The sequence below is a fragment of the Podarcis filfolensis genome (genome assembly GCF_964270895.1).
Source record: "Podarcis filfolensis genome assembly, chromosome: Z".
Classification (NCBI taxonomy): domain Eukaryota; kingdom Metazoa; phylum Chordata; class Lepidosauria; order Squamata; family Lacertidae; genus Podarcis; species Podarcis filfolensis.
The window spans coordinates 44,769,793-44,792,933 of NC_139617.1; the positions used below are offsets into that span (position 1 = coordinate 44,769,793).

At 46.2% G+C, this 23,141-nt stretch overlaps 1 protein-coding gene across 2 annotated transcripts in view; it reads right to left on the reverse strand.

Moving 5' to 3' along the window:
* Positions 1-23,141, reverse strand: part of BRINP1 (BMP/retinoic acid inducible neural specific 1) — a 116,099-nt gene that overhangs the window by 22,559 nt on the left and 70,399 nt on the right. For both annotated transcript variants that reach the window (XM_083597284.1, XM_083597285.1), the window contains exons 3-5: positions 17,192-17,382; positions 7,461-7,630; positions 4,010-4,115 (exon numbers count right to left, since the gene is read on the reverse strand). In XM_083597284.1, coding sequence (XP_083453410.1) covers positions 4,010-4,115; positions 7,461-7,630; positions 17,192-17,382 — 467 coding nt within the window. The remainder of the gene's footprint in view (positions 1-4,009; positions 4,116-7,460; positions 7,631-17,191; positions 17,383-23,141) is intronic.

The window sequence follows — 23,141 nt, forward strand, 5'->3', positions numbered from 1 at the left end:
CGGCCAAACAGATTCCTCCCAGAAGCCAAGTGCAACAACCCCCCTCCCTCATTTGTGTTTCTCATGCTGCCTCCAAAAGTGGAGGGAGAACATAAACCACAATGGCTAGCAGCAACTGATAGCCTTATCCTCCATGAATTTATTGAATCCTATTGGAGATGACTATGATTAAGCAGTATATAAATTGTTGAAATCATCATCATCAACAACAACTTTGGTAGCCAGCACTACATCCTGAAGAAGTTAATTGCATAGTTTAATTCAGTGCTGTGCAAAGACAATAGCAGGCAATGTTGGGAGTGAGGGGGGAAGAGTGTGCTTAACATGACAAAGATCCCATGTCGAACTCCTGGTTAAGGCATCAGGACTGAAAAAAGGTTTCAGAATGTCATTGTTAGCAGCACTAGTCAAGATGGGCCAGTGGTGTAACTCAGTTATCAGATAGCTTCGTATGAGCAAGACTAGAAGTGGTTACTTAGCAGGGAGAATAGGATGGGTGCCTTACAATATACCGTATTTTTCGCACCATAGGGCGCACCGGACCATAGGGCGCACCCAGTTTTTAGGGGGGGAAATCAAGAAAAAAAAATTTCCCCCATCCCCAAAGAGCAGCGTACAGGCTGCGCACAACCTCTCCCTGCTGGAGCGGTTGCGCGAGGCTATGGCACAAGCCAAGGCAGCGAGCAGGATGGATCCCGCTCGCTGTTTTGGCTTCCCCTTTAGCCCCGTGCAGCCTCTCCTTGCCAGGAAAGGCTGCGTGGGGCTAAAGACTCCATAGCCCCGTGCAGCCTCTCCTTGCCGGAGGGGTTACGCGCAGCTATGGAGCAAGCCAAAGCAGCAAGCGGGATGGATCCCGCTCGCTGTTTTGCCTTCCCCTTTAGCCCCGTGCAGCCTCTCCTTGCCAGGAAAGGCTGCGTGGGGCTAAAGACTCCATAGCCCCGTGCAGCCTCTCCTTGCCGGAGGGGTTGCGCGCAGCTATGGAGCAAGCCAAAGCAGCAAGCGGGATGGATCCCGCTCGCTGTTTTGCCTTCCCCTTTAGCCCCGTGCAGCCTCTCCTTGCCAGGAAAGGCTGCGTGGGGCTATAGACTCCATAGCCCCGTGCAGCCTCTCCTTGCCGGGAGACGCTGCGCAGGGCTTTCCTGGCTTTACTGGGAGGTGGGGGGATCCTTTAAAGAGATCGCGGCTTCTCCTGGCTTTTCTGGGAGGTAGGAGAAGGGACTGATGCGGCCAGTCAGTCCCTTCTCCCTCCTGTGGAAAAGCCCGCAAGAGCGCACGGAGCTTGTGTGCAGCTCTTGGGGGCTTTTCCTGCCTTCCTCCCCCCTGCATTCGCTCCATAGAACGCACACACATTTTCCCTTTCTTTTTAGGAGGGGAAAAGTGCGTCCTATGGTGCGAAAAATACGGTATCTGTGACCTTTAAAACTACGCTTTAGCCTTACCCTCCTCCTCTCTCTCTCTCTCCCCCACTACAATCGAGAAGGTGGCTCTCAGAATAATTAGCTAAGATCTTTGACTTTCTTCTCCAGCTGCTTTGCAAGAGCTCATTAAGCATTATTTACAGGGCCACAGGTAATGTGTCTCCTCTGATCTGATTAGCAGCCAAGCACAAACCACTGTCACAAATCAGTAATCTGTTGTGGCTTGAAGGACAGTTTAGGGGAAAGAGCAACGTCTCCAAGATACCACTTACTGTGCTGAGTTGCAAGAGTCTATAAGGAAGAGGAAAGGAGGAGAAAGGACCATCACAACCAGAATGACATCACGTTGGTCAATCTAGCACAGCTGTAGGGACATAGGAAGCTGCTAGCAAGGGTAGGATCTATCTAGACCAGTCCACACTTAGGGTAGCCCACATAGTATCCTCTATATGTTGTTGAGCTCCAGCTCCCATCATCCCCAGTCAACATAATAACAATAATAGCAATAATTTATTATTTGTATCTCACCCATCTGGCTGGGTCTCCCCAGCCACTCTGGGAGGCTTCCAACAAAGATTAAAAATACATTAAAATGTCACACATTAAAAACTTCCCTAAACAGGGCTGCCTTCAGATGTATTCTAAATGTCAGGTAGTTGTTTATCTCTTTGACATCTGATGGCAGGGCGTTCCACAGGGCAGGCGCCACTACTGAGAAGGCCCTCTGCCTCGTTCACTGTAGCTTTGCTTCTTGCAGTGAGGGAACCACCAGAAGGCCCTTGGCGCTGGTCCTCAGTGTCTGGGCAGAACGATGGGGGTGGAGACGCTCCTTCAGGTATACTGGGAGTTTAATGGCCAGAGATGATGGGAGTTGCCATGCAGTACTACTACGGGCATGCAGTCTTGTTTAGACTGACTGACAGTAGCTCTTCAGGACTGCAGGCAGGGATCTCTTCAAGCCCTACCTGTTCTTTCACCTGAAACATTCTGCATGTAAACCACTGAGCTTCATCCCTTTCTCCTGCTACTCTGAGGAGCAATAGTCTCCCAGGATCTCAAACAGAATTCCTTCTCAGCTCTAACATATGTGGTAGGGATGGCAACCATTGGCAAGGGATCTTTTATAGTAGATTCATTAAGGCTTTAACCAAGCTGTGCTTCAGCGTATCTGTGGTCAGTATTGGAAGATGGCATCAGAGTTGGGCTACAGTTCCCATAATCCTGAGCTATTAGCTATGCTTGCTGGGGCCGAAAGGAGATGGAACCCAACAACAGCTGGAAGGCCACAGGAGCCCCACTCATGACTTTAAATCACCACCATCCTCATTGTATGCTTCAGTGTTGCTTTATCACACACCCTCCCCTTAATCTCATTGACTGAGTCAACCAGGCTCAGTTAAATTATTTTGCAGAGAGTACCCTTGGATATAAAACCCCACACTGGATGCTTCTGGCTTTGGAATGCTTCTGGCTAGAACTTTTGGCTGGGAATGTTATCATTATTATCGTTCAGGACAGAGAACCTGTACCCTCCAGGTGGTTGGATGCAAAATCCCATCATCCCTGACCACTGGCAATGCTGGCTTGGACTCCAGGGCAAAGCAGGGCAGGCAGATCATTGCACATCAAGGTCCTATGCCACCATCTTATGTCAACCCTTGCCAAAATGCTCTGTTTCAAGAGTTTCCATGGACTCTTGCTGCTGGGGAACCAGCCAGTGGCACTTCCATCAGCCTACATGTTAGGCAGGTGGAAGGAGGAGCTCCACATTAGTGAAGTGATGGTGGCATCATTTCAAAGACAGAGGCCAGCAGAACTGGATGGAAGGGCACCTTGGCTCAATCCACCACCACCACCCAAGCCCAGCACAAAGATAGTTTTGGCTGCACCCTAAACCAAATATTTCAAAGTAAGATCATGTTAGGTGTCAGTTGTCCCACTGCCTTTGCATTCCTTGACCGGTGAGAAGAGTGATTCCATCCACAGCTTTCCTTATATTATCACAAGTAAAAGGACGAGAAACATGCATCAGCAAAGAAAGAGAAGGAAAAACAGAATATGGCTGGGCTTAAAGGTTCCTAGTTTAGATTATTTGGGTTCACAGAATGTATGAGTAGGGTGTATGATGAAGTAGTATTGTTCTGAGGGCCAGTGTTTGGGGGGGGGCAGAAGCAAAACAAAGGTTGCATAAGCACCATACATTTGAAATACACACATCCGAGTCATGGGAACTATAGTTTACCACTCAAAGCCACAATTCCCAGCACCCTTGGCAAATTACAGTTCCCATGAACTTTTTTTAAGGGGTGCCTTAAATGTATAGGGTATATGTAGTCAAAGTTTTAAAAAAGAAACATAAAATATCACAGATTTTCCACCTAAGTCCCCCCTGAAAAATGTGGTGAATACCTGCAAAAATATCACTGAAATTGCCCTTTTACTCCATGTGAACAGGGCAGTGAATTCAGGGTGGGGAATTTTCATTCAATTCTACAAAACTTCAGGAAAAAGTCATGGAACATCCTAGAGAGGGAATGGAATGGAGATCAGAGGAACTGGCGCCAGTAAGTCCAACTCCTTTCTTCCCTTACCTTGTAAGTGGAGTTTGCTCTCAGCGCTTTGCAGAAGGACAGAACTCACAGAGTCCAGATTGTCGTAACTGTTACAGCCCAATGGGCCTGTCCGTGTTTCGGTTACCTAATGCAGCAGAGATTTTAAAAAGAAAGCAAGCAAAATCATTTCCTTTGCCAACAGTATGTAAAGACTAGGGAATGGTATGTAAGTAGAGCTTGTTGGATCAGAACAAAAGGCCCATATGGTCTACCACTCTGTTCTCATGATGGCCAAATGCATATCTAATGGAAGTCCTCATGCATTACTTGAGGGCAAGAGTTGTCTCTGCATTTGTGATTCCAAGAAACTGGTACTCAGAGGCATTTAGTGCCTCCAGTTGTGAAGGGAGAGCCTTGCCATGGTGGCTTGTACCCATCAATATTTTTTTTTTTACTCAAAGAATTTGCCTTATCTTCTTTTAAAGCCTTCCAAGTTGGTGGCCATCACTGCCATGTGTAGGAGAGAGAACCACAATTTAACTCTGCCCTCTGTAAAGTTCTTTCGTTTAAGAGTCCTTTCTAAATTTCACAACATTCATTCAGCTCATGTTATATGGGAGGGAGGGGGGAAAAATCTGTTCACTTTCTACACACCATGAATTTCTCTATGAGGGGGTCATGTTTCCAGAATCCCCTGGGGAATTCCTCTTCCCCATTGCTTCCACACTTGAGGAGGAGCTTAAAGTGACGAGAGTAGTCTGAACAGCTGTTGAGGAGGAACCCTCAAAGTTTGCCTAGGCAGCTAGCTAGCGAAGAGTGTTGTATAGCACTTGCATGTTGGGAGCCAATGTAACTGAGTGCTTTGCCAACAAAGAATTAAAACCCAGTCATTTGTCCTTGTTGGTCCAGGTGTGGGTTGGTCTGGGTGTGGGTTGGGATGCTCACAGGGTTGTTGTGGGGAATAAATGAGAAGGCAGAGAACCATGTGCACCACCTTGAACTTCTCGGAGAAAAGGTAGGATATAAATGCAAAAAAATTGCAAGGCAACTTCCAGTGGTGGGGTTTTTTTGGGGGGGAGGGGATTGCAGCCTGTAATAGCTTAATTAGACCTTTGCTTGGGGAATGTGACTTCTTTTCTCCCCGCCCCCCTGCTCCATTCATCCAGTATCAGTAGATTGCTTTCACAGATTGAAAAGGTCTTTGTCTGAAGGCCCATTTCTGCTTCTTTTGTCAGTGCCCCTCCGCTGCTACTCTCCCGTGCCTTGTTCTGCATCCCTGACCACCTGTATCTGGAAAAGTATTGTCCAGTCCTATTGTCAGCTCTTGTTGCTGATACACCTGAGAGCCTGTGAAAAGACTTCCAAGCTAAATTGTGCAGCATAAAAGGCTGGACAGAAACAACAGTTACCATTGTGTGAGCTCCTCTCTCTCTCTCTCTCTCTCTCTCTCTCTCTCTCTCTCTCTCTCTCTCTCTCTCTGTGTGTGTGTGTGTGTGTGCAAATACGCTCCTCTCCACCTCCTATCACTTCAGCAGCTTCTGTGGTGATTTGCCTGGTTGGGTTTTGTGAGGTGTTGACTAGAGCTGAACTTGACATACTCAGAAGCTGCAGGGTCTGGTTCATTAGGGCAGATAGGGCACTGCCAACTAGTCCACACCTGCCTGCCTGCTTACAACCAAACCAGGGGGGTGGGGTGGCACCTCCTTGTCCTCCTAAATCCCTTGTAGAACTCAGCAAGAAAGAGGATGGGGACAAAAGTTGAATTAGTTGGCTCTGTCTATCAGTGACTCTGGTTCCACCAACTGTTGGCCTTCCTGCCTTCTGCTCTTCCATACCCTATGGGCAACAGCCAGCGGGGTTTTTTCTGGGGGTACTCAAGGGTATGCATTACCAGCACATTTTTAAAAAAGGCTAAAAGTGTGGCAGGGATCCCCAAGTGACATCTAGTCCAACCCCCTGAAATGCAGTAATCACAGCTGAATTCCTGGCAGATGGCCATCCAACCTGTTTTAAAACATCCAATAAATAAGAGCCCATCATTTTCCATTCCACTGCCGAGCAGCTCCAACTGTCAGCAAGTTCTTCCTAATGTATAGTTAGAATTTCCTTTCTTATCATTTGAATCCATTGGTCTGAGTCCTGCCCTCTGGAGCAAGAGAAAACAAGCCTATTCCATCTTCAGTGTGATAGCCCTTCAGGTATTTGAAGATGACTAGCATATCCCTTCTCAATCTCCTCTCCTCCAGGCTATACATACCCAACTCCTCAACCATTCTTCATTAGGTTTTGTTTCGTTCTGAGAAGAAAACTGTTGGCTTAACTTTCGTGGGTTTGGGCACCTATCTGTGCAGGGGCTGATTTTTGGGAGGAAGCAAATTGTTTTAAAAAGAGAAAGAAAAGAAAATGGATGTTGTGTTCTAATTGGTGGTGATAGTGGCAACAGTTCCTTTGCCCCTTATTTTTATTTTTGCCTTGCCTGTGGTGGTGGTGGAGCTTCTACTCCTTCCAAATGTTTTGGACTGATGCTACACAGCAACACTTTGGAAGGACAGCATTTGGAACAAACACATCATCACCACCAGCAGCAACACCTTACGCCCAAAGGAGTGGGCATCTCCCACCCTCCTCCTCCTAACACTTTGAGTGGTCAACACAGCCTTTTTGTTTATTATGCACAATAAACCCTTTCCCTCAATTTCTCATTTTTCCAATCTCAAGTTCAGCTATTTACATTTCTGCACCAGTTCCCAATTCTTTATATATGAAAAGTCCTCATGACATTTCATCAGCAACATAACATGTACTGACCTGGACCCTGAACATTATCTAAAGCCCTTCTTTTTAATGCCTCCTCCACAAGAGGGTGACAACATGAGAACAAGCCTTTTCTGTGGTGGCTTCCTCTTTGTGGAATGCTGTCCCTGGGGGGGGGGGGCGCTCACCTGGCATCTAAAGTTATGTAATATTCCACTTCTCCCAGGCCTTTGGCTAATTAAATAATCTATGGCTTTTAAAATGTTTTTTTTTGGGGGGGAGGATTTTGTTTTGTTGCTGCTGCAGCGGTTGTTTTATATATTTTGTGTTTCTATACAGTGAACCGCCCTGTGATCTTTGGATGGTATATAAATTTAATTAATAAAAATCATGCACATTTCTCCTTGCATTCAAATTATAATGTATATGCACACTTTCTAATAGTTAATACATTTTTGCACACATTATTTAGTTAGGGAAGTGCATCACAAATTTAAGAGAAGAAAGAATTTCAAAGGATGTATGTGTTTAAAATCATTTATCGTTTGAGGAAGAGAAAATCAAGTAGTTTCAGCTTTAAAGGCAAAATGAATCAAAATTCTCCCCAATCCTTACCTGCAACAAAATGCCTCCTAAATGCTGTGATGCTGTCCCTTTCCATCACAACATCAGTACCCTCACTCTCTTTAAATCCAGTTTCCTCAGGCTCAGTGAACACATGCAACCAAAGCCATACCTTGATTGCTCCGGTAGAGATCTGGATCTCATGAAGGCGCCTCATAGTTCCATCCCGGTCCAAGAAATAGGAGGAGGCGAGCTGGTGAAGGGACTCGACACTTTGGGAGGCATTGCCCGACTTTCGATCGAGTCGGCTTTTATCCATGTACATGGTCAAAGCCTCCTCTCCTAGCAGGGAAAAGAAGAAAGCATGAATGCGAGGAAGAGGAAGAAGAGGGGGAGGAGGAATAAGAAAGGAGGAGGAAGGAGAAGGAAGAGATTGGTGAGAAGGAGAAGAATTACGGTGATGATAAGGAGTAGGTGTAAAAGTGTTGCCACATCACTGACACCCAAAGTATGAAAAAGAACCATAAGGACAGCTTCACATCTCAGTGCAAGCCTGCCATTTTACATTCTCTTCATCGATGTTGTTTTAAACCATAAGCAACAAAATCATCATTTCGAACACTAGGAAGAATCTAGGGTGATGTGGAAAGTGCATGGGATTTTGTGAAACCTGACAAAGGACACATGGAGGATCTCTGCTTCTATTTAAAAAGTAAAGGCTTCTAGTACTTATATGTGCTTGACAACATTGGCACAGTGTCTGCAGAACAATAGCACAATTAGGGCTAGGAGTGTTGTCTTGGCAATACGTACACACACACAAACACACACAGAGAGAGATTTTTTTCCAAACTTAAGTTATACATATGCACGCCTATTTCCTCATATAGATCTGATGCCAAGTGTACCCCAAACCATCCCAGGTCAGATCAGGGCTGCTCTGTAGCACCAAATCAGGTCCTAAATCAAATTGGGGGAGGCGACATGCACAGAGCTACTATGGAGTAGCAGTCACTGGGATGAAAGAAGTGGTGTCACAATTGTGAGCATGCCCATTTTCACCTGCAAAAAGCATGGGTGGATATGTTCGAGGAAGGGAGGAAAAGAGCAACACATCACCTCCCTGGAAAGAGCCAGCAACAGTAATCAAGAAGGGTTAATAGATTTTTTCTGCATTATTAAGTTCTAATTTCTCATTTATTAAGCAGACGCAGTGTTCAAAGTCATCTTCCCTTCAGGGCATTCCCTGAAAATTAGCTTTCAGCTCTGCCCACTCCATCCTCAAGCAGATGCAGTCCAAGGAACTGCCTAGCACATTCTCTCTTTACTTCTACTTCTTCTTTTGTACAGAAACAAAAAGAGGACAGGGCCTTTTACTGGCACTGGGACAAAGGGATTGGCACTGGGACAGATCAGAATTAGGCTGGGAGGGCCAGACATGCTGCAACAAATGAGACCTCCCTAATCTTGTTGCACACTTTCCGCTTCTGGGAAGCCCTTGTTGCTGCCAATGAAGAGGTTTCCTTGATATGCAAGTAGCAGCCTCAGAGAGGTGATATTTGCCATGACCATGGAACTTAAAGAACAATTCGAAGACTTCTGCAATTAAGAGCTAGTGTTTTAAGATGCTTCCAGGTGTCCTGTTTATTGAACTTTCATCCACTCAAGGAGATTAGATGGTGTTGGCGATTTAATTACTTTTCTTTCTTATCTGTATACAATGAGGCTGGATGATGTAGCATCAAAGCAAGTGTTGTCCCACACTTCTCAGTGCATTTTCCGGCTGCTCTCCTTATCCCCAGAAGTCTAATCTTTCGGGAAAGTATGGTTGTTGCACAAGACCTCCCAATCACCTATAATTGTGCAACTTGGATTTGTGATTAAATCCCATTTTGTGATTAAATCCCACTTGAAAATAGCAACAGGCTGGAAGAGACACAAGTGTGGTTGTTTTTCCTTCTCCCTCCCAATCTCCCCTTCCTTTTCTGTCATGTCTTGCTGCGACCTATTATTACTGATTCTTCTAAGCTACTAAGGGAGTCTTATTTTGGCTGAAAAATGACCCTCTACACACACACATCCATGGTCCCGTGGTTGCTCAGGCTTCCCCTCAGCCACTATCTGCACAAGGAAAGAAAAAAGCACATTAATTGCATCCACACAATTAACACAAGCTCTAATTTAGTCCAATGGTCTACATCAGGGACTGGACTGGGTGTTTCCAGAACTCAGGTGTTAAGCAGGTGGCAACAGAGGATAAGACTATGGCTGTGCACATTTCTACATTCCTTGATTTTCTGATTAGGTTTGAGCCCCACCAGAAGAATCAGGCTTACCATCAAGTTATGACATGCATACACAGAGATGCTGTCACAGATCAAACACTGGAGGGTTATCTCAGCTCATATCCCCCCCCCCCCGAAAATACCATACCATAGTAACGAACAATAACAATACACCCCCCCCCCCGCCTCTGCCCATAGTTTAAAGGTCCTAGATTATTTAGTTAGGTCTGGGGAAAGAAGAATATTACATAACTTTAGGTGCCAGGTGCGCCTCCCTGGAGAGAACATTCCACAAACAGGAAGCCACCACAGAAAAGGCCTGTTCTAATGTTGTGCTCTCCAGACCTCATGCAGAGGAAGCACACTAAAAAGGGCCTCTGATGATGATTGGAGGGTCCAGGTTGGGGAGAAGGAGAGTCCTTGAGGTATTGTGGTTCTGAGCTGTTTAAGGTTTTATAGGTCAAAACCAGCACTTTGAATTGGGCCTGGAACCTAATTAGCAGACAGTGCTGTCAGGCCAGGACTGGATTTTATATGCTCTTTATTGTCCTGGTGAGCAACCAGGCTGCTGAATTCTGCACCACCTCAAGTTTCTGGACAGTCTTCAGAGGCAGTCCTACATGCAACATGTTGCAGTAATCTAACCTGGAGCTGCTAGACTTGCATAAGCATCTGGTCTACTCATGTAACAGAATGAGGTGCTGGAGTCCTGATATGGAGAATGTGAACATATAAGACAGAGAAGGGGAAGCTGTGCTATTCTTCAACTACAACTCCTATCATCCTATTCTGCCTTAGTCAGACCACACCTGGAATACTGTGTTCAATTCTGGGCACCACAATTTAAGAAGGATGTTGACAAGTTGGAACGGGTGCAGAGGAGGGCAACCAAGATGATCAAGGTTTTGGACACTAAGCCTTACGAGGAGTGCTTGAAGGAGCTGAGTATGTTACCTGGAAAAGAGGAGACTGAGAGGAGATATGATAGCCACCTTCAACTATATTAAGGGCTGTCACATGGAGGAGGGAGCTTGTTTTCTCCTGCTCTGGAGGGTAGGACTCGAACCAATGGCTTCAAGTTTCAAGAAATGGGATTCCGTCTAAACATTCGGGAAAACTTTCTAACAGTAAGAGCTGTTCAGCAGTGGCGCAGACTCCTATGACAGGTGGTGGATTCTCTTTCCTTGGAGGTTTTTAAAGAGAGGATGGATGGCCATCTGTCATGGACTCTTTAGCTGAAATTCCTGCATTGCAGGGGGTTGGACTAGATGTCCCTTGGGGTCCCTTCCAACTCTAAGATTCTATGATCCCTGACCGTTGACCATGCTTCCTGTGGCTGCTTAGGAGTTAGAGTCCAACAATATCTGAAGCATATTAGAATGGGCAAAAGTGTTCTTGAAAGTGTATCACTTTTGCATTCTGCCTTCCCACCCCAATTTTATCTGGTTATCAAGATAGACAGATGACTCCCTGCTTCAGAAACCAGTTTAGGGCAAGCTATTTCACTGATGAGTTTCAGAGAGATGAGATGTCATTCATAGGTAATGGTGTGTTGATCTGCAGGTCCTCAGTGATCCTCAGTGTGATAAATTAGATCTGAACTAAAACTCACTCCCAGGTTGAGCTCAGTGGTAGAGCCTCAGTATCTCTGGGAAGGGCTGTCTTGAAATCTTAGAGACCCTCTGTCAGCCAGTGTAGACAATACCAAGCTAGATGGACCAATGGTATGACTCATAAGGCCGCTTCTTAAGTTCCTATATTTGTACTTTTGCAAATCTTGGTATTTCCACTAGTCGGAAGATACCACCCTCTTCCACCTGAATGTTACTGTTTTGGTCGCAACTGTGGACATCATTTTGATGCAAAGGCAGCAAAACAGTGAGAGATTACTCACTGTAGAGCTTAGAGGCTTAGTTCTTATCTCTGAGGGGACTGTCTTTTCTGTAGCACTTAAGAACACTAGAAGATCTCTGTTGGATCAGACCTAAGGCCTGTCTCAGGTGTGGTGACCTTTTTCAGCCCAAGACCCACATTTCCTCCAGGGCAAGCTTCCTGACAGTGGTGGGTGGGACCACAGACAAAAAGTAGGTGGAACAAATAATGCACCATTTGGCTAGTTCTCTCTCTCCGCCCCCCACCCCCACCCCACCCCGACAAGCAAGAACACATCCCAGGCAGGGGGAAATGTTCAAGAAGGCTACAAAGTAGGGCTGGCGGCCAGTGTGGCCTAGGAAAAGGGGGTGTGGACTGGGGAAGTCCCAAAGGACAGACAGAAAGACTTAGAGGGCTGTATTTGGCTCCTGTTCCCCACCACATCCTATCTAGCCCAGCACTCTGTTCCCAAAGTGGACAGCCAGATGCCTTTGGGAAGCCCCCCAAGCAGGACACAAGCACAACGGTTGCATCCCTCTTGAAATTCTCAGCACCCAGTACTCAGAAACATGGAGACACTGTATAGTCATCATCGCTAGTAGCCATTGAATTTGTGAATATGCTTAATCCCCTTTTAAAACTGTACTATGGGATTTGCTTTAAGCTGTGTGAAGAAGTACTTCCTTTTACCTGTCTTGTTCTCTTACTATTCCACTTCATTGGATGACTTTGTTTCCAGCATTATGTGAAAGGGAGAAAATCCTCTACGCCTATCCACTTTCTCCACCCCATGCAAACTTTATACACCAGTTCTCCTCCCTTCATCTTTATACATGTCTCCCCACCTTAATCGCCTTTCTTCTGAGCTAAAATGCCCCAAATGTCATAACGTTTATTCATAAGAGAGTTGCTCCAATCATTTGATCAATTGTACTATTGTACGCCAGTGGTGAACAAAAGTGTATTCGGTTTTCCAAGTGTGGTTGCATCATACAACATGTGGTTGCATGCAGGTGAGGATTTCTATGATGCTATGCTCTTCCAAATCCACCCCTTCACCCCTCCACACACACACAAAACAATCCACACAGAAAAGTTTCATGTTGGGTAAAAGTGTTCAAAGTCTGCACTTCTCTTTGACCTGATGAACAGTAATAATATGTTGGGCCTATATAGTGTTTACAAAAAAATAATTACTCACTGAGTATATTCCAACATCCCAAACAACACCCTCCCCCCGCCCCCGCCACCAAAAAACCCCACTCTGTACATAGAAAGCCAATAGATCCCTTCCAGTCGGGATTCAGGCCTCATCATGGGACTGAAACTGCCTTGGTCACACTGGTTGATGATCTCCGGCGGGCTAGGGAGAAAGGTGAGAGCTGTTTCCTAGTTCTGCTGGATCTCTCAGCGGCATTTGATACAATCGACCATAACATCCTTCTGGACCGTCTTGAGGGGCTGGGAGCTGGGGGCACTGTCATACAGTGGTTCCGCTCCTTCCTCCTGGGCCGTGTTCAGAAAGTGGTGGTGGGGGATGACTGTTCAGACCCCTGGGCTCTCACTTGTGGGGTGCCTCAGGGTTCTGTCCTCTCCCCCATGCTTTTCAACATTTACATGCAGCCGCTGGGAGAGATCATCAGGAGGTTTGGGCTGGGTGTTCATCAGTATGCGGATGATACCCAGCTCTACCTCTCTTTTAAATCAGAACCAGTGAAGGCGGTGAAGGTCCTGTGTGAGTGTCTGGAGGCGGTTGGAGGATGGATGGTGGCTAACAGATTGAGGTTGAATCCTGACAAGACAGAAGTACCATTTTGGGGGGACAGGAGGCGGGCAGGTGTGGAGGATTCCCTGGTCCTGAATGGGGTAACTGTGCCCCTGAAGGACCAGGTGCGCAGCCTGGGAGTCATTTTGGACTCACAGCTGTCCATGGAGGCACAGGTCAAATCTGTGTCCAGGGCAGCTGTTTACCAGCTCCATCTGGTACGTAGGCTGAGACCCTATCTGCCTGCGGACTGTCTCACCAGAGTGGTGCATGCTCTGGTTATCTCCCGCTTGGACTACTGCAATGCACTCTACGTGGGGCTACCTTTGAAGGTGACTCGGAAACTACAACTAATCCAGAATGCGGCAGCTAGACTGGTGACTGGGGGCGGCTGCCGAGACCATATAACACCGGTCTTGAAAGACCTACATTGGCTCCCAGTACGTTTCCGAGCACAATTCAAAGTGTTGGTGCTGACCTTTAAAGCCCTAAACGGCCTCGGTCCAGTATACCTGAAGGAGCGTCTCCACCCCCATCATTCTGCCCGGACGCTGAGGTCCAGCGCCGAGGGCCTTCTGGTGGTTCCCTCATTGCGAGAAGCAAAGCTACAGGGAACCAGGCAGAGGGCCTTCTCGGTAATGGCGCCCGCCCTGTGGAACGCCCTTCCAGCAGATGTCAAAGCGATAAACAACTACCTGACATTCAGAAGACATCTTAAGGCAGCCCTGTTCAGGGAAGTTTTTAACGTGTGATATTTTACTGTATTTTTGGTTCCTATGGAAGCCGCCCAGAGTGGCTGGGGAGGCCCAGCCAGATGGGCGGGGTATAAATAATAAATTATTATTATTATTATTATTATTATTATTATTATTATTATTGGTCAGGGAACATGCTAGGTGTGAACCTTTATCATGGGCAAATGGTTTTCAATTTTCAAGAGTTTCTTTATTCATCACATTATATCCAACCTTTCATCCAAGATGGCATACATGGCTCAACCCCCATTTTATCCTCAGAACGACCCTATGAAGTAGGTTAGGCTGAGTGGTTCAAGGTCAACCAGTGAGCTCCCCGGCCAGGCGGCGACTTGAACCTGGATCTCCCTGGTCTGAGCACAGCACCAGCATAGCACAATGGTCCGTACACCAATGAGGGCAATGAGACACAGAGGAGCACTCAACCACCCAACTCCCCATGTTACACCCTAACAAAGGATGGCACAAGACTTATGACTTGAGAAAGAAAGAATAATGTTTCATTAGTACCCATCATTAGTTAGGGCTTCATTAGTACCCATCAGCACTAAGAAGCTGGCACTGAAATGCCTTCTAGTGTTGTGGTTTTCAAGCTCTTTGGGGGTAAGTACGTTGTCTGCATTATCCCAATGAGAAAGAGGAGCTATCAAATGTCAAGAGATAATAGGTTGTATGAATATTCTGGTTGAATCGGGGAAGTGTGTGTGTGTGTGTCTGTGTGTGTGTGTGTGTGAACCTGAAGTCTCCAAATAGGAAAATACTTCTGCTCATAAACAATGCATGCTCCCCAGAGGGTCCCTTTGCCTCATCCTCCTCTTTACTGCCATCAAGACAAATCTTTCATTCCTCTTGCGCCTTTCCCTGGCGGCTCTCCCTCCCCATGCGTTCTGTGCTGGGGGCTGATGGAACGCTTAGCTCCGCTGTCCATCGCCAGCTCTCGTTACAAGCCTGTGCATATTTTAAAGTGTTGTGTCATAAAATCAGGAGCACGAACAAGCCAAGGTGAATAATTCACCATCGCGCCTGAACAAAATTAAAAATATATTTCACCGTCAAAAGGTCTGTGTTATTTGGAATTTCCAGGGAGATAAAAAGAAAGGAAAAAAAAGGAAAAGGAAAGAAAATTGGCTGGTTGTAGGAGGTGAAATGAAGAAGCAAACCCTAGTCCCTCCCTCATGTAAATTCAAGGCACGCAGTCAGATCATCTGCTTGTTTGTTCAGAAAAGTGCCACTGTGTTCAGTGCAGTTTAATCTCAGGCAAGTGTGAACTGAATTGAAGCCTGAAGCAACAATCTAAACAATAGGGATAGGGAACCTCAGGCTTCTCTGTTTACCCCTCAGGACTCTCCACAGGCCACACCTGCTTCCCACAGGCCACACCCTTGAGTGCTTTTGCATGGCTGGAATGTGCCCTTGTGCTGCAATAGTGCCTCTTGCTTGCAAGAATGGAGAGGGGTGTTTCTATGTGTGAAGAAACCTCTGGGTTTTGCATGCCTGGAATATAACTTCATGTTCAACGTTAAGAGTCAGATTCATTGTTCTGCTTGTTTCTGCATCTGGCCCTTTCCAACAGCAGCATGAGGGCTCCTCAAAAGGCTGCACATCTGTGAATATGGCCCTCAGTCTCAGCAAGGTTCCCCAGCCTTGTTATGCATGTTTACCTGGAAGTAAGTCCCATTGAACTCGATAGAGTTTACTTCTGAGTAGATATGCACAGGATGAGTTGGCTGGAGTGAGACAAACCACTTAAGAACATAAGAACAACCTGCTTGATCAGGTCACCTAGTGAAGCATATTGTTCCCACAATGACCACACAAATGCCTGTGGGAAGTCAATAAGCAGGACTTGAGCAGAAGGGACCTTTCCTCTTCTGTGGTTTGCAGCAACTGGTATTCAGAAGTATCAATATCTCTCAGCACAGCGGCACATCAATCAATAGCCTTCTCTTCCATGAATCCATCTAATCTCTTTTAAAGCCATTTGAGTTGGTGGCTACCACTATCTCCTGCAGGAGTGAGTTCCATAGTTTAACTATGCTCTGACTGATGAAGTACTTTCTTTCTTTCTGCCTGTCCTGAATCTTCCAGAATCCAGTGTTATAAGAGAAGCAGAAAAGCTTTTCTCTGCCCACTTTCTCCATGCCATGCATAATTTTAAAAAATGTCTAGCGTGTCACTTCTAACCCACATTTTCTCTAAATGAAAAGCCTTGTAGGACACTGCAGATTTCCCATGGTGCTGAGCAGTAGCCTCCTATAACTGCTTGCTGCAAATGGCCCTGGGAGTGGAAGAAGAAGAAGCACAGTGACCCCAACACCCACCTCCCTGAGATGCTCCAGAAGGATACTGTGGTCAACAACATCAAAAGCCATTGAGAAATTGAGAATGAGCAGGGTTATACTCTCACCTCTCTCTCTCTCTCTCTCTCTCTCTCTCTCTCAATAAATGTCACTAACAAGCATGACAAAGACAGCTAATTGGGGATGCAATGGTGACAGAGAAGTAGGCTTGCTGTGCTGCCAGCACTGCCACGTGGTAGACACAGTGAAGCAGCCTCACTCATGTTTGTCAGGTTTAGACAGGGTCCTATACCACCTGCACTCTACTACCAACCCTCCTGCTTCATGGCATACTGGTCACAGGAATATCAAGGAGACCTATGTGCTCCACAGCAATGATGAGTGCACTCAGGAGCAATTGTGTCAATGACTCCACACATTTCACCATTCCACAGTGAGACAAGAGACTCAACAAGAGTGTCAGCCATGTCAGCTGAAAAATCCCCCAGAGCATTCAGGATTCCACCAGTCTTCTAGGGCAAACCAACTCAGTGGGTCCCCCACCCTTGAATATGTAGTTTTTAAAAACAAACAAACAAACAGCAGTATTCTCATAAAAATTAATAATAAGTACAGTTTTCCCTGCTTATGGACACTGTGTATAAAGTTTTGACTAGTAACATTCCTTTCTGTTTGTTATTTTCACTAATTATACACACTTTCCTTTAATAGACACATCATTTGGTTGGAAAACTGAGCTGCAAAGCCTGGAGCAGTGTGAATTTCATAGGATACCTGTGTTTTGTTTTGTGCATATGTTGAGGAAATGCAAAATCAGCTAAGTTCACTTTGGAATGCAAACACAATCAATATCCTCCCCCATCCTTATTCACCAACCTCCTATCCCAAACCCTTGTGGGAAAGGTACAAACCTCACTGCCACCTACCTCCCAAAGTAGCAGAGATGAGTATGTGTGTGCCGTACTTTTTGATGATGGTATCAATGAACTGCTGTGTCGTGGGCCTCCTGCCCAGCAGGCGGATGCTCCTCTGGAACTCAGGCATCAGGGGGACGGGATTGCGGAGCAGGTCTCTCCGCTCGATGGCTGTGTTCCTCACCTTCCAACGGGCAAATTCCCTAAGCGACAACACAGGAACACAACAAAGGTGAGGTTCCAAGTCCAGGCAGGAAAGGCAGACCAATGGGGAAATGGCTTGTGGAGGAACACAAAGGGGAAATACTGTGCAACTTCACCACATCTTATGCCACTGGAGAGATACACAGGGACATTTCCAGGGCTAGAGCTAAAAGGTTTGAGGGCTGGAGAAAGGGGAGGCAAAAGAAGGAGAGGAGGAGAGGAGAAGGAAAGATATTATTTTGATATGTATTGATTCATCCCATAGTAAGAATCAGACATCCCCTAGATGTGGAGGAAACCATTCACTTGACAGAATGAAACTGAACATTGCGCAAGGGGTGAGAGGATGAATCTAGGATTTTTCAACCAAAGAATGTGAGTTTTCTGAGCAGTGCTCTGTGCCTGTATTTCAGGGACTACACTTGATCCAAGGAACCTGCAGTTCTCCAAATGTTGTTGGACTCCATCACCCATCAGCCACTAGCCAGCATAGCCAATGGTTATGGATGATGGGGGTTGGAGTCGAGACACACTGAAAATTATGGACATGATTAACTTAGCCCTGTAGTTTCAATGGGTCTACTTGGAGTAGAATAAAGTTGGCTACAACCCCCCCCCCAAAAAAAATATCTGGAGGACCACAGGTTCCTTATCCATGGACTATACCATTTCACAGTCTTTGAGAAACAGTTTTCAAGTTTGTTTGTACAGCTCTGTCTGAGCATTGATTAGTGTTCCATGGGTGAACTGACTGGTCACAGATGAACAAAATCTCATTCCAGACTATAGGTTGGACAAGAACTTTCCAAGGAAACAACATTAGATTTGTGATACCCCAAAACATTTGCAAGCTGGGTAAATTGTATCCTGAACCAGACCCATACGGATTTTGATAACTTAACCACTGGCAATAGGCAGGCGTCACAAGGGAATTCACATAAAGTCCGTGATAGTGATATGAATCCCAGTGCCCTCATTCTGCAGCAGCGAATCCCAAGTTTTGCAAGAAGGTCACACCTTCCTGAGTCCTCTGAATGAAGACGGACAAGTGAACTAATCTATAGATGGTATCCCAAGGCACAGAGTGGGCAACATCATTTTTTCATTTGTCTTTCTCCTAATGACAACCTTGTCAAGTAGGTCTTAGTTATCCTCATTTTTAGAGTGGCCACTTGCCCAAAGCCCTTCAGTGACACAATGGCTTGTTGCCCATCTAGACTGAGTTCCATATTCTATCCTCTCTGCCTACTATCTAAACTGACAGATTTATTTTTAGAGAAGTTAAAATATTTGGGAAGATTAATGCTGAATCAACCATTACAAACTGTATATAAAAATAATCAGTGTCGCTTGAAATGCCTATTGAAATCACAGTTCACTGCCATCTCCCTGCTCCCAGTACTTCAGCTATGTGCTTTGGTGTCAATAATAATTCAAAAAGATACAAGGCTAGATTTTATATATGTGTGTGTTCTGCCCCTAACAAAGGAATAATAGCATCCATTCATACATGTGCTGCAGACAGGTGTGTTAAGTACTGTGGGTTGTATCTGTTAGTCCTACTAGGAAAACACCCTTTGAAATCAATATACATGATCAATTTACTTCTATTAATTTCATTGGGTCCACTTTCAGAAGCACTAACAATGAACACAAACTTACATATTTTCCTAAAAGGAAGTGAGTGAGCCCCTACCCAGCACCCCAAAAGCCAGCTGAGTCCCTCTTTCCTCTGATTAGACCACTCCAGTGAAGTAAAGTCAATTCCACATACAAATTTTAAACAAAATGAACACAGGAAATCTAAACAAGGCTGCACACATCTGACTATGCATGTTAATTTGAATGATGATTCCATGAAAGTCAATCTGTTTGACTTCACAGAAAATTGGAGGAGGGGGTGTTCCCTGCAAGAAAATATTTTAATTTTCTCTTTCAAAACTTCAACATGTGAGATAAAGCTTCCCACTTCCCAAAAATGCACATTGGCCCTTCGCTGTCCTTCCCCAGTTGTTTTCATTTCCCAGTACCACTCCTCCTCCTCTGCTCCCCCTCCACTCCCTCAAAAAGGAAAAAATAGCCCACCTAAATTCATGTGGTTCTTCCTTTGGGTGCTGTGAAAAAAGTAGCCACTTCAATTCACCCTAGAGGCATAAAATAGCACACTTTTTCTTTCTGTTACATATAAACATAGGGAAATACATTTTGCCGAGCCGTACCTTCTGTCCATCTAGAGCAGAAGCTTTCGACCTTTTTGAGTCCACAGCTCCCTTGACCAACTACATTTTTTCTGCAGCTCCCCTGTGGGGCTCAGGAGCCCAGTTATGTCATCCCTTGCCTGCAGAGCTGGCAGCCCCTCACCCTTTTTTGAACACCCACTCAGCCTCCTCTCCTTGGGAGTCCTCCGGGTAGCTGCTGCTGCTACCCCTGGACTTGTCTGTCCATTCCCAGCAGCAAGGGCTGGGGGATTGGCAGGCTGGGCTCCCTCACCCGCTTGCTTGCTTACTCCGAGGCCGCCTCAGCTCCTGGCAACCAGCACCCCCTGGCCAGCTGCAGAGGTACCGTTTGCCTGTGGAGCTTGTAGCCAGGGCTGCTGCAAAAAACAGCTGTGCGAGCCTTTTGGAGGCAGAGACATGAGAGGGCATCAGAAGAAGGAGGGAAGGAAAGAGGGACAGGCCAGTGTTTCCCACAGCACCCATGACCATCTTTCAAGGTACCCCATGGTGCCATGGCACACTGGTTGAATCCTGCTCAGTGATGCTGAACCTGGGACCTTCTGCATGCAAAGCAGGTTACCCAACACATGAGTTACAACCCTTTCCCTAAGGTTGGGCATTTGCTGTGGATGGCAAGGAAAATCTGACTACAAATAAAAAATATGCTGCCACAGCAAGTAAATGCAAATTGATTGTGACATGGCAAATATTTCACTGTTTTGCTTTGTCAGCATGCCCAGAAATAAGTGCAACAACAAGGAAGCAGGAGTTTGGGGAAGCAATTAGGTTTCGTGGGGAGTTTCCAGAAACTATCCCACCTTAGCATTGATTCATATTCTAGCAAGATGGTCAAGAACACCTGGCCCTTCTGAAGCCAATCAAAAAAGGAACTAAACAGCCACAAGGATCCAAGTTAAAACTGGATAGCTGCTGATTCCTTGTATTATTACATGGGAGGTGGAAAAGGGTAATGAATGGAAGCAAAGCCTTATGAGGAATGGTTGAGGGAATTGGGTATATTTAACCTGGAAAAGAGGAGACTGAGAGGAGATATGATAGTCATCTTCAGATATCTTAAGGGCTGTCCCATGGAAGATGGAGCGAGCTCGTTTTCTCTTGCTCTGGAGGGTGGGACTCAAACCAAAGGATTCAAGTTACAAGAAAGCAGATTCTGACTAAACTTCAGGAAGAACATTCTGACGGTAATAGCTCTTTGAAAGTGTAACGGGTCTCCCATGAGAGTTGATGGACTCTCCTTCCTTGGAGGTTTTTAAGCAGAGGTTGGATGGCTATCTGTTATGTATGATCTCCCCACTACGTCCTCCCCACTACAGCTCGGTTAGATGAGTGTGGTGCTGATAAAACCAAGGTCACAGGTTTGATCCCCATATGGGACAGCTGCATATTGCTTCATTGCAGGGGGCTGGACTAGATGACCCTCTGGCGCCTTCCAACTCTACAGTGCTGCAGTCCTATGAACGTTTATAATGCATCATGGCTGGGTTGCCCATTTCCACTGATACTGGAACTGTGTGGCTTGGATTTAGTACTAGGACTAGGTTCAGGGTAGGGAAGATTTTCCAGCCTGAGGGCCACATTCCCTCTTGGCAAGCTTCCAGCGGAGACATGCCAGGGATGGGTGCGGGCAGAGGCAAAAGAATGGGAAGCCAAATAGTGAAACTTTTACCTTTTTCACAGTAAGCTAGCTTCTACACTCACACATCCCTATCTGTCCGTATGAAGCAGGCTTGGTGAGGCGCGTCGCATGGAGGAAGCCCCAGGGGCCGGACAGTGAGTCCCAGAGGGTGGATCTGTTCCACTCCATCAGGTATGAGATTTCCCTTCCTTGCTCTAGGGAAAGGTTGCTGAGTCAAGAAAATGGCAATCCAGCCAGGTTACAAAATATAGACAAGGGGTGGTCCAAGAAGGGGTTTCACCAGCAACATCCAGAAAAGCTAAGAATTTGATAACTGCCATGCTGCTCAGGCCCACCCTGGTGCACTCACGAGGTACATCCTGGTCACCCTTAAGTGAGAGGACTTTCTCAGACAGCAGTGCTAGCAACAGGCTTAGTTAGGCATGATTCTATCCAGTCAGGCTCAAGGTTCAAAAATGGGACATTCCTTTAGGCTGCTAAGTAGAGGCTCCACAAAAGCATCTCAACACTCCCCCTATGCAAGGGCCAAGGGTGCACTGGGATCCATACCAAGGTGCAAGGAATCTGGTAAGTCACTCACATCCTCTGAGAACTTCACTCTTGGGACTTGGTGGGGTGTCACAATTAGGTGGGGGAGAGGAATGGACGCTTCCTCTGCTTCCGCTACCTCACTTGGCAGGACCTGAGTGTACAACACACTGTCCTGCTTGTGATTCCCAGAAACTGGTATTCAGAGGGGTGCTGCCTCCAACAGTGGAGATAGAACATAGCTATCATGGCTAGTAGCACCCTATAGCCTTATCTTCATGACTTTGTCCACTCCTCCTTTTAAGCTATCCAGGATGACGGCCATCACAACACCTGGAGCCAGGTTCAGTCCTGCCAGGTCTACTGGCACTGGAATAGATAAGATTAGATGGAAACTCAAGAACTGCCTTTGCATTCCTCTTCCCATGCTCAGTATATCCTACAATCACACTGTGTGAACGGACTCAGCAGACTCTCCAGTTCAAAGAATACAACAGCAGGTTATGTGGGATGATCTCTTTCTGCTTTCAACTGCAGGGAACTATTGCCAGTCAGAGTGGAGGAAGAAGACAGGTACCCCTGACCTCTAGACGTTGTTGGACTCCAATTCTCATTAGGCCCAGTCAGCAGGCTCAACACTCAGAGACAATGAGAGTTGGAGTTGAGCAGCCCCTGGGAGGCTACAGGTTCTGTACCTCGATTCAATTTACCATATTTTTCCGTCTATAAGATGCCCCCATGTATAAGATGCCCCCTATCTGGGGGGATTCAGATTTAAGAAAATGGAGGGAGATGGCCCAGAGTATAAAACACCCCCTAATTTTCGACATTATTTTTTAAGGGGGAAAACCTAGCCTTATACAGTGGTACCTCTGGTTACGTACTTAATTCATTCTGGAGGTCCGTTCTTAACCTAAAACTGTTCTTAACCTGAACCACCACTTTAGCTAATGGGGCCTCCTGCTGCCGCTGCATGGCCACTCCACGATTTCTGTTCTCATCCTGAAGCAAAGTTCTTAACCCGAGGTACTATTTCTGGGTTAGTGGAGTCTGTAACCTGAAGCGTATGTAACCCGAGGTACCACTGTACATGGAAAAATACGGTATCTAGAAAGATGGTTCTGGGAGTGGAGGGTTAAACTGGCCATTGGTCCCAACCATGCTGATGGACAGGTCCTTGTTGTTCATCCTCACTCTTTGAATCAGAGGTGTGAAACCTGCACCCTCCAAATGTTGCTCAACTCCAACTCCCATCAGCCCCAAATGTGCATGGGTGATGGGAGTTGGAGTTGAATAATTTCTGGCGGGCCACAGGCTCCCCATTACTGGAGTACTGGGCAATATGAATAACCAGGGT